The sequence below is a fragment of the Dromaius novaehollandiae genome, chromosome 5 (genome assembly GCF_036370855.1).
Source record: "Dromaius novaehollandiae isolate bDroNov1 chromosome 5, bDroNov1.hap1, whole genome shotgun sequence".
NCBI lineage: Eukaryota > Metazoa > Chordata > Aves > Casuariiformes > Dromaiidae > Dromaius > Dromaius novaehollandiae.
Window position 1 is genome coordinate 61,652,758 of NC_088102.1, and position 14,683 is coordinate 61,667,440.

At 35.2% G+C, this 14,683-nt stretch overlaps 1 protein-coding gene across 1 annotated transcript in view; it reads right to left on the reverse strand.

Annotated features, from left to right (window-relative positions):
- Positions 1-14,683, reverse strand: part of IPO7 (importin 7) — a 38,953-nt gene that overhangs the window by 17,974 nt on the left and 6,296 nt on the right. Inside the window, exons 2-9 of the mRNA XM_064513028.1 lie at positions 11,874-11,955; positions 9,773-9,926; positions 9,227-9,385; positions 6,280-6,436; positions 5,568-5,657; positions 5,044-5,138; positions 4,867-4,951; positions 327-461 (exon numbers count right to left, since the gene is read on the reverse strand). Of these exons, the coding sequence (XP_064369098.1) occupies positions 327-461; positions 4,867-4,951; positions 5,044-5,138; positions 5,568-5,657; positions 6,280-6,436; positions 9,227-9,385; positions 9,773-9,926; positions 11,874-11,955 (957 nt within the window). The remainder of the gene's footprint in view (positions 1-326; positions 462-4,866; positions 4,952-5,043; positions 5,139-5,567; positions 5,658-6,279; positions 6,437-9,226; positions 9,386-9,772; positions 9,927-11,873; positions 11,956-14,683) is intronic.

The following is a 14,683-nucleotide window of genomic DNA, read 5'->3' on the forward strand; positions in this document are numbered from 1 at the left end:
TAATGGGAAAGTCTTGTTACCACAATCCCACTAAGAGACAGAACAGAAATCAATGATAGTACTTAGAGCACAGATATAAGCATCTAGAAATAATTGTATCTGCACAAATGTTTGCAAGAAATATCATAGTTTGATCCAGAGAAAAGTAAATAGACACCTTTCTAATGTATCTAGATAATCTTCAAACAGGTTTAAACTCTCTTCATCAGTAATTTATAATAGAAACCCATAAAAACTTAAATTCTAGCAAGGCTAGAGATACTGTAGAATAGGCTGACTAACGTACTGTTGAGTCATTTAAGTATTAAACCCAGAAAATGGTTTACTTGAATATGAGGTTTCAGATTCTTCCAGGTGACAGCATGTGACACTCCTTGATTGATGTAATTCAGCGTTTGCTGCAGAACTCTAGGAGCCATGTACTGCTTTTCCTTGTACTGATACAACACCTTCAGCAACACCTAGAATAAAGAATTCATCAATAGCTTATACAGCACACAGACCATTTTAACCTGAAAAATTCCACCCTCCCTTACAATCCAACATAACAGCCCTTCAAAATCCAACTAAAAAAATTGTTTACATATTAGACTAAAACAGATGATGATTTAATCCATCAACTAAATGCCACTGTTTATTTTACAAGGCAATTCACAGCTCCTATCAGGAGCTGTGCCTGTCTGCTGGACAGGCATCCCTTAAGAATACAATCCCCTATATAGAAAAAACTCTAATGCTAATTCATTCCTACCATGGTTCAAAGGGTCTGTCTCCCTGACGTTTATTATTTCTTCTTAATTCTTTGAGGGCAGATATACATGCCTAAATACTGGATTGGTAAAACAGTCCAGACTCTGGCAGTCTACCAATTCATGCCTATGTGCAGCATTACAAAGGTGACACCAGGTTACGTATGAATAATGTCAAACCAGCCTCTTCTTTGCTTTCTAACCCAAATTTTTCTGCTGAGGCAGATTTCAAAATTAACTACAGGGATTTAAATTCTTGAAATTCCATGTCTCTCCACAGATAAAGACATGTAATTCATGGAAACATTAGTATTTAAATTCCATCTCATTGGAAAAGTTTGGTATCAGTATAACAGGAGGCTTCCTTGTAGCCCAATCCAAGCCAGTGGCAATACTGCTCTTCAAGAGAAGCAACACAAAACTGGAGAGAAGTGACCAATTCAGTTTCTGTGCTTCCATTTAATTGTTTACGTAAAACAAAAACAGTGAAAAGACCCCAAACTGAAGGCACTGAACAGACATATCTATCAATCTGTAGTATCACCAAAAATATCTGGGGAAAACGTGATTCATTATTTTGTAAAGTAATTACATTGATAAGATTTATTACAAGAGCACTGAAGCATTTCTCCCAGACGAGATGCTCTGCACATGAATTTAAAGGGGAAATGTATCATGTATTCATTCATCATGAATGTCATAGCTTTACAAATGGTTTTATGGTGGTTCTAGATCCACATATTAGTCCTCAAAGGATAGCAAGCCCTGATCCACTCATGTTTAAGCATCCTGCCTTATGAAAGCAGTTATCAGTTGTTACCCCCACCTGAGTAAAATGCTTTGGTGGCATTAGATACTGACTTAGGATAGGACAGGACAAGTTATTAACTGCTCTGAGACTTGAAACTATTTGAAGTTTATCAAAGAATATATATGCCAGAATTACTCTTTTTGTCTCTTGTGAACTAAAAGAGAAAATTTTCTGCAAAAGAGACCTTGAAGTGACAGATGATTGCTTGCAATGTTCCGAATTAGTGGAACATTAATAAACGATGAGACTAACATGCTTCTTGAAGTTACAACAACTCAGCAGAATGTTAGTCATTAAAAAAATCTGAAATATCTGCATAAAAATTGATAAACTAAACACCCAAGTCAGGGGCATACTTTACTGCCCTGATTTTATGCCTTAAATATGATCTTTCCAGAAATAACTTGAAAACTAAGGAAGACTGAAAATCCTCGTTGTATTACATTGAGTACATTACAGTACATTTTACAAATTGGTTGCCTGTATTTATAAATTTCAGCATAAGCCAAGACATGACCATATTAGTAACATCATATACTGAATTTTTATAGTACATGGATTTGAAATGGGCTGCATTGCCTAAGCCATACCACAGCAGCAGCTCAAGAAAGGTTTACAATATAAATTGGAGGTTCTTTATTCTAGGCAGCCGAAATCATCCTGTGACTTAAGCAAAGTAAAACTTCATGTATAGTGATACTATCTTTTCTGTGGGAAAACTTATGCAAGAAGCACCAGTTTCCTGGTATATTTGAATTTTAGAATTATCTGAAGGAAAATAAATTTTCGTGTTTTGAGGGGAGATCCTTGAGTGTAAACAAGACAGTACAGAAAAAAAGCCTGAATTCATCAATATTTAATGAAAGAATGGGGAACACTCTTCAAAAATGAGGACAAATCTGTGGCCCAAGAATGGGTCTTTGCAGTCATATTTTGAATGAAAATCTCTGGGAAATAATTATTTGAATGGCATACAATATTTTTCAGGCTTAAGAAGTGAGCCTGAACAAGTGTTTTGAGCCTCTCTCTCCACAGATATAAGCAGCTACCTTGTATGGTTCAGATGCAATAAGAGAAGAATAAGAAAAGATATAAGAGCTGAAACGAGGAAAAGCAGGATGTGGGATGCAGACTCTAAGACAAACAGAAGAACAACTTCTGCAACTCTGCAAAGGAACAATAGGGTGTTACAACCTGGGCTCAACTGGGGCTGAAGTTCTGGCTCATCGGGTCTTTCATAATGAACAAAACAGACTGCTAACATGAGGGAGAAGAATTGAGGTGTTTCAGCTAGGTAGCTTAGCCTGTTTTGGCCAAGCTTAAGAAAGTTCGTCTAGAACTAATGGTGAGTGCACTAGAGTTTTCTTTTTTTTCCACTGGTGACAAGCCCATATAAAAGAAGATTTAGGACAGACAGATGAAAAGAATAATGAGAAATAATCATAAAAAACAACATAGTAGTATGTTTCAAGTTTATACTCAAACAAGCTGCGATTCCACACTGCATATTTATCTATTATTCCTTTGGTAAGAGGGTGTGGGCACTTTGGAGAATAAAGAGAACTCAGCTGAGCATATTATCAGGTCGGAAATTATATTCTTCTGTATTTCAGGGATCTCTAATTTTTTGTAAAGAAATTCATCCTGTTTCAAAATCTTCCCTAGTGTTTATCTGAAAGATTCAATTCCTTGAGTACATGTCCAAGATTCACGTTCTGCTCAGAAATAGAGAACAACACTTTAAAAATCATTTGCATCTATTTACAGCTTACATTATTGTATAGGAAGAAGCTGTAAGGACTCTAAAACGCTGCTTTGCAGCAATTTTCTTTAAAGACTTGAATTCCTGGTGTTTCCTAGATACAATAACAAGAAGGAAAAAAATTGATTTCAAATTAAACCCAGAAAAAAAAATTGTTGTACTGTTTATCTTTTTGAAAAATTTTTTTTTGCATGCAGTCTTTCTCAGAAGTGGGTATTATCTGAGAAGAACAACACAACCAACACGTTTTTAAGGATATGTAATAATTCTCTGCTAGTAGGATTTCATCCACAGGTACCAGCATCTCAGGAGGACACAGACTCCACTTGTCTGAGTAAAACGTTGAGACTTGTTTCCTAACATCCAGCGTTACAAATTTTGTGCTCCTTTCAACACTGTGGATGACCTTCAGAGTGCATGTATATTTGGAAAGAGTTTTCCCTAATTTTTCTCTTTTAAATGCTAAGTCCTGTAACTTCTTATAATTTCTTTCGGAACGAAAAAAGTTATTTAAGAAACTGAACTAAGAATTATTCTTCTCATGATTAAAAGGTCTTTTAGGGAAAGATTCAGCTCCTTGTTGTTTTCATAAGTGAATTGTCTGTTTACATTTACAGTCTAACCACCTTCAAATAAGCAGATTTATGAGCCAAGTATAAAAATTTTTACAGAGCTACTTAAAGTTTTATGAGCAAACTTGTTTCAATAGAAGAGGAACCAGCAGTACAGCCATGAGCTGCAAATCAGATCTGTAATTTTCCTGATTTTCACAGGAATTTTCTTGCTAGTTCAAAATATTCAAGTTACTGACTCATAACACATGCACTCTAAAGAGAGGTAAGGTGAGAATTACTGCACCACCAATCCATTCTGCCCTTTTCCTGGAGGTTGATGATATAAGCTAGGGCTGACTGTATCCTGAAGTTACTCCAGTAAAGGTAAAGCAAGGGTAATTTGGCATTACTTTAATATTCCAGGTTATAAACTGTCATGGTCCAGAAGATACCTTGTGTATAACTCAGCTCCTATAAAAGTGTCTCTAGATAACGATAAGGGTGAGAAGCAACCAGACTTACCTGCTTGTATACTAGCCCCTCTTGGACCAGGCCTTTGTAGAAAGCTAGGAAGCTTAGTATCAACGAACAATCACTGACTTAGAGTCAAAAAAACCCCCTGTATCATCTGAGCTAAAAGGAGTAGCTAAGAGGGTCAACTACACCATAAATACTATACCTCTCTCTTCCAGAGAGGGGAAAAAAAAAGATAGTCCTTATCTAAAACTCATTTGCGAGCCAGCATATACTCTATTTACAGATTATCCATGCTGCACAGGCTATTTTCAGTGGATTGTCCTAGGGTTCACATTAAAAAGCTTTTTTAATTTCTTCACTTTTTCCCCACAGACACCAATGCTTCCAGTAATATCCCACTAACAAAAAACAACTCTGAAGAGCAGCAAGAAGTTTTTTCAGAAAATAAGGAAAGAAGAAATCATTATTAACTCTACATTTATCCTAATATCCAACACATTCAGCGTTTCTTACTTGCTGAACACCAACAGCAAATGCCTTCAGGAACACTTCAGCAAACTCATTGTACTCCTTGGAAACATTACCAGGACTTCCATACCTAGAATTAGAAGCAAGTATGGAAATTCAAGTGTGCAGCAATGTTACCAACTTAACTGATCTTTTGTTTAATAGTAACAGAAGAGAAATTACCTCTCAAAAAGTCTAGCCAAGATATGCAAAGCCCACTTCTTGCATTTCCACCAAGGCAACTCAGGTCTATCATCTTCATCAACTTGAAGGGTTTCCTTCAGGAAGAAGGCATTTATTTACCTACTATTCATTAAGAATTCAAATTATGCTATCTAGTTGCTCAAAATGTATGTGTTTGGCTTTTCTTTTACATTGACAGTTGTATATATTTCTGGCTTAACGGAAGTATAAAGTACAGCAAACCTACAATAAATCTCATGATACATGCAGCATAAATAGTCAACAAATTATTTAATCAGGAAGCCAAAATAAATTATGCTATTATTCAAAAACAGAACTACCATTCAAGCTACATATTTTAAAAATTTATCCAGTCTGTTTAAATCACCGTATTTAGATTACAATTTTTTTTCTTGGTATCTATAGAGAAAACAGAATTCACAAATGAAAAGTTAAACTTTCAAAATTCTTAAGAAATTAAAAATATTTAGGCTTAAAGAGATAAATATCCAAAAGCCACTTACAGCTGGTACATCCCTATCCACAACAGTCTTCAGGATTTCTATCCATTCAGTCAGGTTTTGCTGATTTATCAACTCCAAAGGTAACGTATACTTATTTTTAAAAATAACAAAAAAAGCAAATTAAATTTAGTAGAAAGCAATTAGAAAATGTTTTTCAGTTTTAATTTTAGCTTTTTCAAATATTTGTGTATAATTAGCTACCATGAAAGATTAGCAAAGCACCCCAAAAAACACACTGAAGAATATATGCAAACTATTCTATATCCTCAATAGTGCTAGAGAGCTTTACTCCAACTCTGCTTCTGCAATGCTAAGAGAGTACTTAAAATGGATGTTACTCGAATTTCTGAAGCAATCAACAGCATATCAACAGTTTCCTTCCAAACTGCCGCATTTACTTGGGTAATTCTATGTAGGCTGGCCTCTATGATCTGGCATTAGAAAACTGATTTTGTTTTCTAGCAAACACTCTGGCTTAGGGGATGGCATGCGTAACTTCTATTTAATGCCTTACTAGGAAAAAGTATAGTATTGATTTCACAGCACAATTAATCATACCAAAAACCTGCTATTCATACCACAGTGGAGCAGTAGTGGAAAGTGACTCAGATGTAATTTAATATCACTAACATTTCTATTATTTACTACTTAAAGGAAAAATAGTAAGGCTTCAAATTCAACTACTGATCAAGAATATATGATTTATTTTTACCTGGACAAGTGCATAAAATATTTTAAAGATCTGTTTCTGGATGAGGACAGACTGATCAGATGGATCACTCAAGAGCTGAATAAAACTGTCCTTCAGAACTGGTAGAAAATGTTGCATTGCAGCTATCAAAGGACTCCGCTCCTCTGGTTTCTTGTACCTTTAGACAAGACTAAAGTTAGTCTTACAGATCTTAACAGCTTTTAAAAATTTGAAGCTCTATTTTAAATGTTTTCTAAATTAATGTTTTTTAAAAGTTCACCTTTCCCCAGCGTAGGCAATAATAGGTCACACTACAGTTCATAAGAACATAAGATTTTAAAAACCCTAACAACATCTTGTTACAGAACTTGAAAATTAAGCTGTAGCCAGGCAACATTACTGTCAAAAAGCAAGTAAGAAAACGGCTCGGCTTCCATTACTCTGCTATAGATTCGCATTAGTCTTCTGCTGGTAATGCACTCCTGCTGACTTACTTGGAATACTACACACCATGTCCTGCCACACCATTACAATGGTGAAATGCAATCGAAGCACTATAAAAACTGCAAGCAAAAGAGACACATCTATAGCCAGGGATGGCAGATGTTGGGCTAATCGGTAAAATTCCAGAAAGACATTTATCCAAGTGCAATTTACCAAAATATTTCCAGAACCTGGATTACCTCACTGAAACTGAATAAAGTAAACTGAGGGGTCTTTCCCACACCCTACCATTTCATTTGCCCAACTCTAAAATTTGATAGAGAATGAAGGCTTTGAGGGACACAGGGCAGCCTTGTATTTAAAAACACCCTCTGAAATAGGACCCCTGAGCCTTCCACACCAGTGATAGTTCACCAGTTTGCCTATGCTGAAAGCAGGGCTCCATTGCTTTTTTCAGAATATTTCAAAATTTCTGAAAGGAAATGAAGCCACATTTTGAAATCTTCTCCCTAACTCTTAACTTACAAAGAAGAAAGTCTTTAATGACTCTAGAGTTAGCACAGCAGACTAGGATCCAGTCTGTACCTGTGATGACAGTAAGAACAAAGTAAAATACCACTTTAAAAATGTGCAGCTTAATTTTTTTGTTTAATCAATTAATACTGTAACAGTCTTTGGTTCTTGTGGGAGGTTTTTTTTTTCCTCCCCACAAATGCATTTTTGGTAGACTTTCCACTAATAAACATTAATCAATGCTCAGTCTCCTACAGTGCCACCATGGAGAAACATATGATAAATTCTATTTGCTCTCCTGCCAAATGGCATGTTCTGTTAAAACTACTACAGAACAGAGAGCTCCAAAATCCTGTTCAAATAATATAGTTTCTACATTTTTAATGAAACAGAAGCCTATATAAAAAGACTAAATGTTGCTCAATAAACTCAATTCCTAATTTCCCCAATAGATGTAACTAAAAAAAACAGGAAAAAAATGACTCTACAAAGAGTCGTTTGAATTTGTTTGCTGGATCTGGAGAAAAGATATTTAGAAGTCCCAACATACTTACCTTCCACATTAAGAAAAAGGCGGGGATGGGTTTTCAACAGCAAAAGATTCTCATGACTCAAGCAGCAACAACTTGACCCAAGTCATAACATTATGCAGAAAGTTTTGTTTGTTTGTTTTTTCCAAAAAAAAATTACATGGATTTTACAGACCTGCTTACACCCATATTGTCCCTCAATAAAATATACATACTGGTACACAATTTGCAAAACTGACCCTTGTTGCCTTCACTAGAAAACTAATCAAGTACAAATGGTTGTTGGCCTCAGCTAAAGTGTTTGATCAGCTAAGATTATGAACAAACCTGATAACTACACTTAATCATGTGATGACTGTGCTCATATCAAAATTCTTCCTTAAATAAGGATTATGGTAAGCTTCATAATTCACTACCTTGCCAATAAACACTTGATGTTTTATATCTCATAGATCTCTGCTGTGCATTCATATAAAAACATTTATTTTGAAAATCAAGTGAGAAATTATGAAGTTTATTTTCCTTTCCTAGCAGAACTTGCAGTTTTCAGCACCAGAAAAGACTGAAATGTGTTATTATGGTCTTTATAGCATCCCTATAAATAAGGATTTTTTGAGGAATCAATATTCATCTCTTTTACACTAATTCACATGCAATACGACATTTTAAATAAAGTATCTGAAACAATAATGTTACATATAACAGTGTTTCAAATGATTTTAGGTTGTGGACTCCTCCAGCTGCACTACCACAATTCCCAGACTCCAGGGCTGCACCTCTTCTCTCTGAATGAGCCTCCTACATGCCAGCAACACCTGCTAAGCTCCACTTAACTCCTCAAAGAGCAACTTCATCTTTAGAGCTCTGAGCAACCACAAAATACAGAGCAAAGAACGTCCTCCTGCATCCCCGCCCAGTGCCACGCATATAGGAGAATGGTGGGCTTTGATATAGATTTCCTATGACAGACTGGATGAGGCTATCAAAACATATGACAGAACCAAGGTCGGAGTCAACTAATTCTGACATTTCTTAGAATTCGAGATTTCACACTCTGAAACCTTTATATGTTAACATTTTCTGCAGATACCTAGAGTACGAATTGCTTAAGAGTCTAAAACTAGTTTGAAAAAATAACTGTTTTCTGTAAATGTCATGGTTTTGAGCAGACTTTCTTATTACTATGCAGCTTATATTAATATACCACTTCAATCCATATAAAGCAATTACCAAATTACGCTTTCCAGACACCCTTTTTTTCTGTTCTCAAACCTTTACTGGAGGCATTTTTCTGGACTCTCCTGGTGGAGACAACGTATAAGCCAACATCTGTGTAGCAAGTAGTCAACAGTAGTTACTAAACTTGGACTTCTATCACCTTTGCTCAATCCAACATGCAATTTTACACTAATATACATACAGAACACAAGAAATACACAAGCGTATCCATTCTGCTATTTTAATTGGTAAACACAACTTACTCATAGTTTTTCACAAGTTGATAAAGACAGAGAAGAATTCCAAGCCAACAAGCACTGTTGTCAGACTGAAGATAAAAACCAATTTTCTCCACAACTGCAGTCCAACGACTAGGATAATCATGCTTGATAATATGGTGAATGCAAGTAGTAAGCTGTACTCTGGAAATCAAATGCACAATGGTTAAATTAACTCCTACTATTATTTTAACAATAATTTTGTGGTGATGAAACAGATAATTTTGCCTGAATTCAGACTTATTTCAAGTTTTGTTTTGAAGGTGAAGTTAGTCCCCCACTTTGGCTTCTGCACTTTATGCATTAATCTCCATTTGAGGAACTTCATAAAAGGAAGTGATAGAGAGTTTAAAGGATTTTGTATTAGTAAATTTCTATATCCTGCACAAACTGAAAAGTGTTTTTCTGTCTACATTATTTCTACGCTTAAGATACAACAGTGTATGACAATAATACTTTAAATGTAGGTGATCTTAGTTACAAAAAGGTCCGAAACCATGACCAATTCAGAAAAAGGTTAAAACTGTATACCTAATCAGCTCGGGAGAGTGAATAATGGCTTCTACAATATTTTCACGAATACAGTGTCTATCTTCTTCTGGGATGGAGTAAGGTGGAATCTCTCCTGGTGCAGTTTCCCGATCGGGCCAATACTGGGTTATCATATTTTTCAAGTAGATAACCCCTGTCAGATAAAAGCAGCAAATCAATCAATAGCCATTCAAAGTACAAAAAAAATCACTCACTCTGCAGATGAATCTATTTTAAAACCAAGCATATTGAAACAGGCAACTGCACTGGCCATTTCTAACAAGGAATACATATATAAATAAAACATGCATACAATACATATATACATAAAACAAGCAAATTATTAACCTATTAATTTACTATATTGCTATTTCTTATCCATTTATTGTGATGTCTACATATTTAGTCCAGTAAAGAATGCGTTTTAGTATGAAAATACTAAACATTTTGCTTTCATCTGTGCTACAGATAAAAGCTTGTGGAACTTTGAGCAATACACCTCTGTAAAACCGTTTATAATTATTTTCTCACTACTTTCATTAAAACAAAGCTAATGACTATCTAAAATATTCCCTTTTATTCTGTAAGCAAAAAAAGGTAACTATATTTGGGATATAGGAGGGAACATTAGAGAAACAGAACTGCTCTATACAAAGATTATAGGCCACAGCATTTTGTAGCAATCAGTTTGCTGGCATAAACGCCTGCTTTTGCCATTCGTCAACCAAGTCCAAACTGCTTATGTGGCAGAATATAGATTACAGCACTTGAAAAGAAAAGGACTTACAAAATGCAAAAAGAAAACTCAAATTACAAACAAACTTGTAGCAAAGCTACTATTAATCTAATTCTATATACAAATCCATAAACTGAATTCTCTTCCCAAATTTTGCATGCAGTTATTTCACCACCATAAAGATTCAGAAACCATGCCCTACAGTTCTGTTCATGTGGAAATAATGCAGAAATTAACCTTTTCAGCAGTTAACATGCTGAATCAAGCCTGCCTATGTATATCTGCTTACAAACCAAAATTCTCATCAAGAATGTTTCTTCTGCTCTTTTCACGTTTTCTGCAACTAGGAACCACCCTCCTTCCTCAAAACAAACTGAGCTACAAAAGAATATATATAATGATCCAAGTCCCAGAAATACAGATCAGAGGTTAATTAGTTCTAAGTTAAAACTAAAGGTAAAAAGATCAAAAGAATCAGAAACCTCAAATACAAAAAATATCCAAACTTTTTCTGAATGTGAGTCATTCTAAATTTCACACTAAAACATAACCACAATCATGCACTGCAGTGCAAAAGATAAGAAACACTCAGCAGATATGTGCCATGACAACATTTAACTGATGCAGACTTCAGTTTGTCCTCAGTGGAATTTATCAAGCCACTAACTGCTTTGCAAAACGTGCACTGTTTGTAAACAGTGAGTTATATGAGTTGGCTCCACTCTCTACAGACTGCTTCATCTTTTAATTGGCTTACAGTGAGAGTGAATTTTCAGAGCTTTTTTCCAAATCTCCTCCTTTTTTTTTGCATTTTAAATATGTTAATTATGGACCCTTTTGACACTTATCTTCTAAAAGCTATCCGAAAGTAATAAGATAAAAATGCAAGCTAGGCTCATGTTACAAACTAGAATAGTTTACTAGCTGGAAGATCCAAATAAGTGACCAAGATCACATTACCTGAACTGTCTGAAACCAGAGTATTGTATTAGAAATCTCCAACTAATCCTAATAGCTTTAAGGTGATTGCTAAAAATTGCCAGCATTCAACATCCGATTTTGCTGATGGCTCATGTGCAAATCAACAGGGTCTCACATGACAGAATTTTTTTTCTTCTACTTCTAATATTTGAAAACATTGAAGTTGCTAGTGCAAGGTTACATTACCTTCCTGGGCCAAGGGTAGTGTCATTCTGTTTTCCCAAAGATCAGAACTAGTTTCTGAGAAAGACAACTAATTCTGACAACTCCTAACTTTTGAGTGTTTGGGATTACAACCATAAGTGTTCTTTAAACTGTATCTGCATGTGTACTTGTGTGTATGTGCAATTAAGGGATACAATGAAAAAAGATTTGAAAACTTGCCTGCCTGTCTCACTGGTAAATCCAGTTGCTCCGACATAGTGATCTGAAGCAGAGTTGAAACAAAGTTCACCGACTTATGAGCCTGCAGAGCAAAACAAACAAAGTCAAAAAAATCGAAACATTATTTAGTCATAGTTTGTCAAGTTTTAGTTGTAGAACGCTCCTGTAAGCTTTGCAGTATTTTTATAATGATGTAGCGCAATCAATACAATACCAACAATTCAAACGACATCACAGTTCTTCGCTGACACACAAAGCATGCCAAAATTTTGTGCTCACTATATTCTGAAGACAGAGTGGTGGTGGAAAAATCTTACTGCTTAAGAGGTTAGAGGGGAAGAATTCACTAAACAGGCTCCAGAATTCAGCCTTTTACAGTCACTGAAAAAGTTCTTCATTCGGAACAAATTCTTGAAAAAAAATATCTAAATAGCCACAAAACCCCCAAGTGTAGCAATTTTACATTGTGACCTTAAACATCAGGTGAATTCATTATATAATAATCTAAGCAACAGATGGCAACTATGTTTAAAAACTAAGCTCAGCCTTAACCAAGCACATCCAACTCAGTTCATCTTGCTGATAAAAATGGCTTCAAGTGACCATCAATGTATTACTGAGGTAACTGTTAGGATTCCTATACAAGGGCAAACCAACAGTATGGAGGGACATCAGAGTGATGAGTTTGCAAGGATTTCCAACAGTTCACTTAAAAAAACATAACGGGATTTTTCTTACAATAATGAGAATGTCACTGATACTCCAAATGTTCTATTCTATTTTCAGTACTAGGAAACTAACCTTAACATTATTACAGCATCCTTTACTCTCTTTTCATAAGCACCAAAACCACAATAGATTAAACGAATTTCCCTGGAAGAAGTGAATTTTAATCCTTAAAAAACTTCTATAACATTTTATACTTAGAAAGCAATGTCATCTTCCTCAATGTCAACAGGCAATGGACGCAAGCTGCTGCATAGAAAATTTGGATTTTACAAAAAGAAAAAATTAAAATCTTCACAATAAGACTGGTCAAGCACTGAAACAGGCTGCCCAGAGAGGCTGTGGAATATCCAGCCTTTGAGATATTCAAAACTCAACTGCATAAGGTTCCTGATCAACCCCATTCAGCTTCAAAATTGTCCGTGCTTCAAGGCATTGGACCAGATGATCTCCAGAGGTCCCTTCTAACTTAAATTATTCCAGCATTCTACGATTCAAATCGCCAAGATACATTTCTGCCTTCAGTAATTTGTCAATATGGTTTCACATGTTCTTCGAAGCACTTGTATCAGCGTAATTTCATAGGTCTAAACTCCTTAATCCATGAAATTCCTAGGAAAATATCTCTTGCCTACTTATTATTCAGTTCATTGCTTCCTATACCAACCAAAGGAATTAGTACTTTGAAAACCATCAAAATAACACTATCCACTTTATCAAAAATAAAAGAATGTCTCAGTTACTGCAGCAGGGCAAATCAACACCATAAGGAGAAACAGACAATCAGAAATTATCGTTCCCTTCCTTTAGGAGGACTAAGGACCCTTGTCCGTATCAAACGATGTCGACATCCCTCCTAAGCACGTGGAGGGCCAGCAAGCTCCTGCAGCACCAGATGTTTCTCTCCAACCTCAGCTTCCTCCAAGAAGGATCTCCTAAACATTGTAACGTAGATGTATGTAAAAGGGACAACACAGGACTTGAAATTCCTTCACATATTTGTACTGAAATTAGTTTAATATAGCTTGTCTTCTAGTCATCCTCCTCTCATTCAAAACCGATTTTAAATGAGGAATGAACTTCACTTTTAAAAATCTCCCTGAGATGCTAAAATGGTGTTTTGCATATTCATTACATGCACTCAAAATCTACAGACTACAGAAAACCCACAAAAGCAACACTAGCATCTGGTGCAACTGAAATGTTTATTTGTAGAGTATGCCTTGATGAATTGGGAGTAACTGATACTGCAATATGAGCATGCATCTTTCTGACTCATGTCTCGCTGATAACCCCCATGTTCTGAGAAGCAAATACATTTTCAAATGAAAATAACCGTTTGCTTTGAACTATCAAGGAAATGGTAGAATAAATAAATTTTGAATAAAATTACTTGTACGAATTTCTATCACAACTCTAGTATTGGTCAGTTCCTTCTCCACTTAAGTAGCATTAAGACATATTTCTTTTACAACATGTACCAAATAACATTAGACTGTAATTTAGCATGGTACTCAAAATTACATAACTAACATTAATGTGAATGGAAGTGCTCCTGTACTTAAATGTGTTATTATGATCTTGCTGAAGCAAGATTTCAGTTTCAATAACCTTTAACTCACCTATGACTAAGGTCATATTACAGTCTACATAAAGAAGACTTAAAACTGCAAAATGATGTCTTTCCACAATGAATGTGATAATCTGACCAGCTACTTTTTTAATAATGAAAATTATTTGCAGTGTACTTCATGTTTGGAAATTAAAAAGGTTATACTGTTATTTAATCCTAGAATTTTGAAAATGAAGGATTCTTCTCCTTTCTTTGTGATGAATGACAATTATTCTTAAAATTAAAGCTGCTATAACAGGGCCGTTTCAATGAAAATTATGGAAATTACTTAAGAGCTATCAAGAAACTAAAGGGAAAATAGAAACAAACTGAACACAAAAATTTAAGTGCTTCAAAATTAAAAAGCAACTAAAAGTTAAGACAGCAATGTGGAAAGAAACTGCCACACGCTGAAGTTTAATACTATCAATACCAAAGAATAATCTTTCCTTCATTAAAAAAAATCAGGACT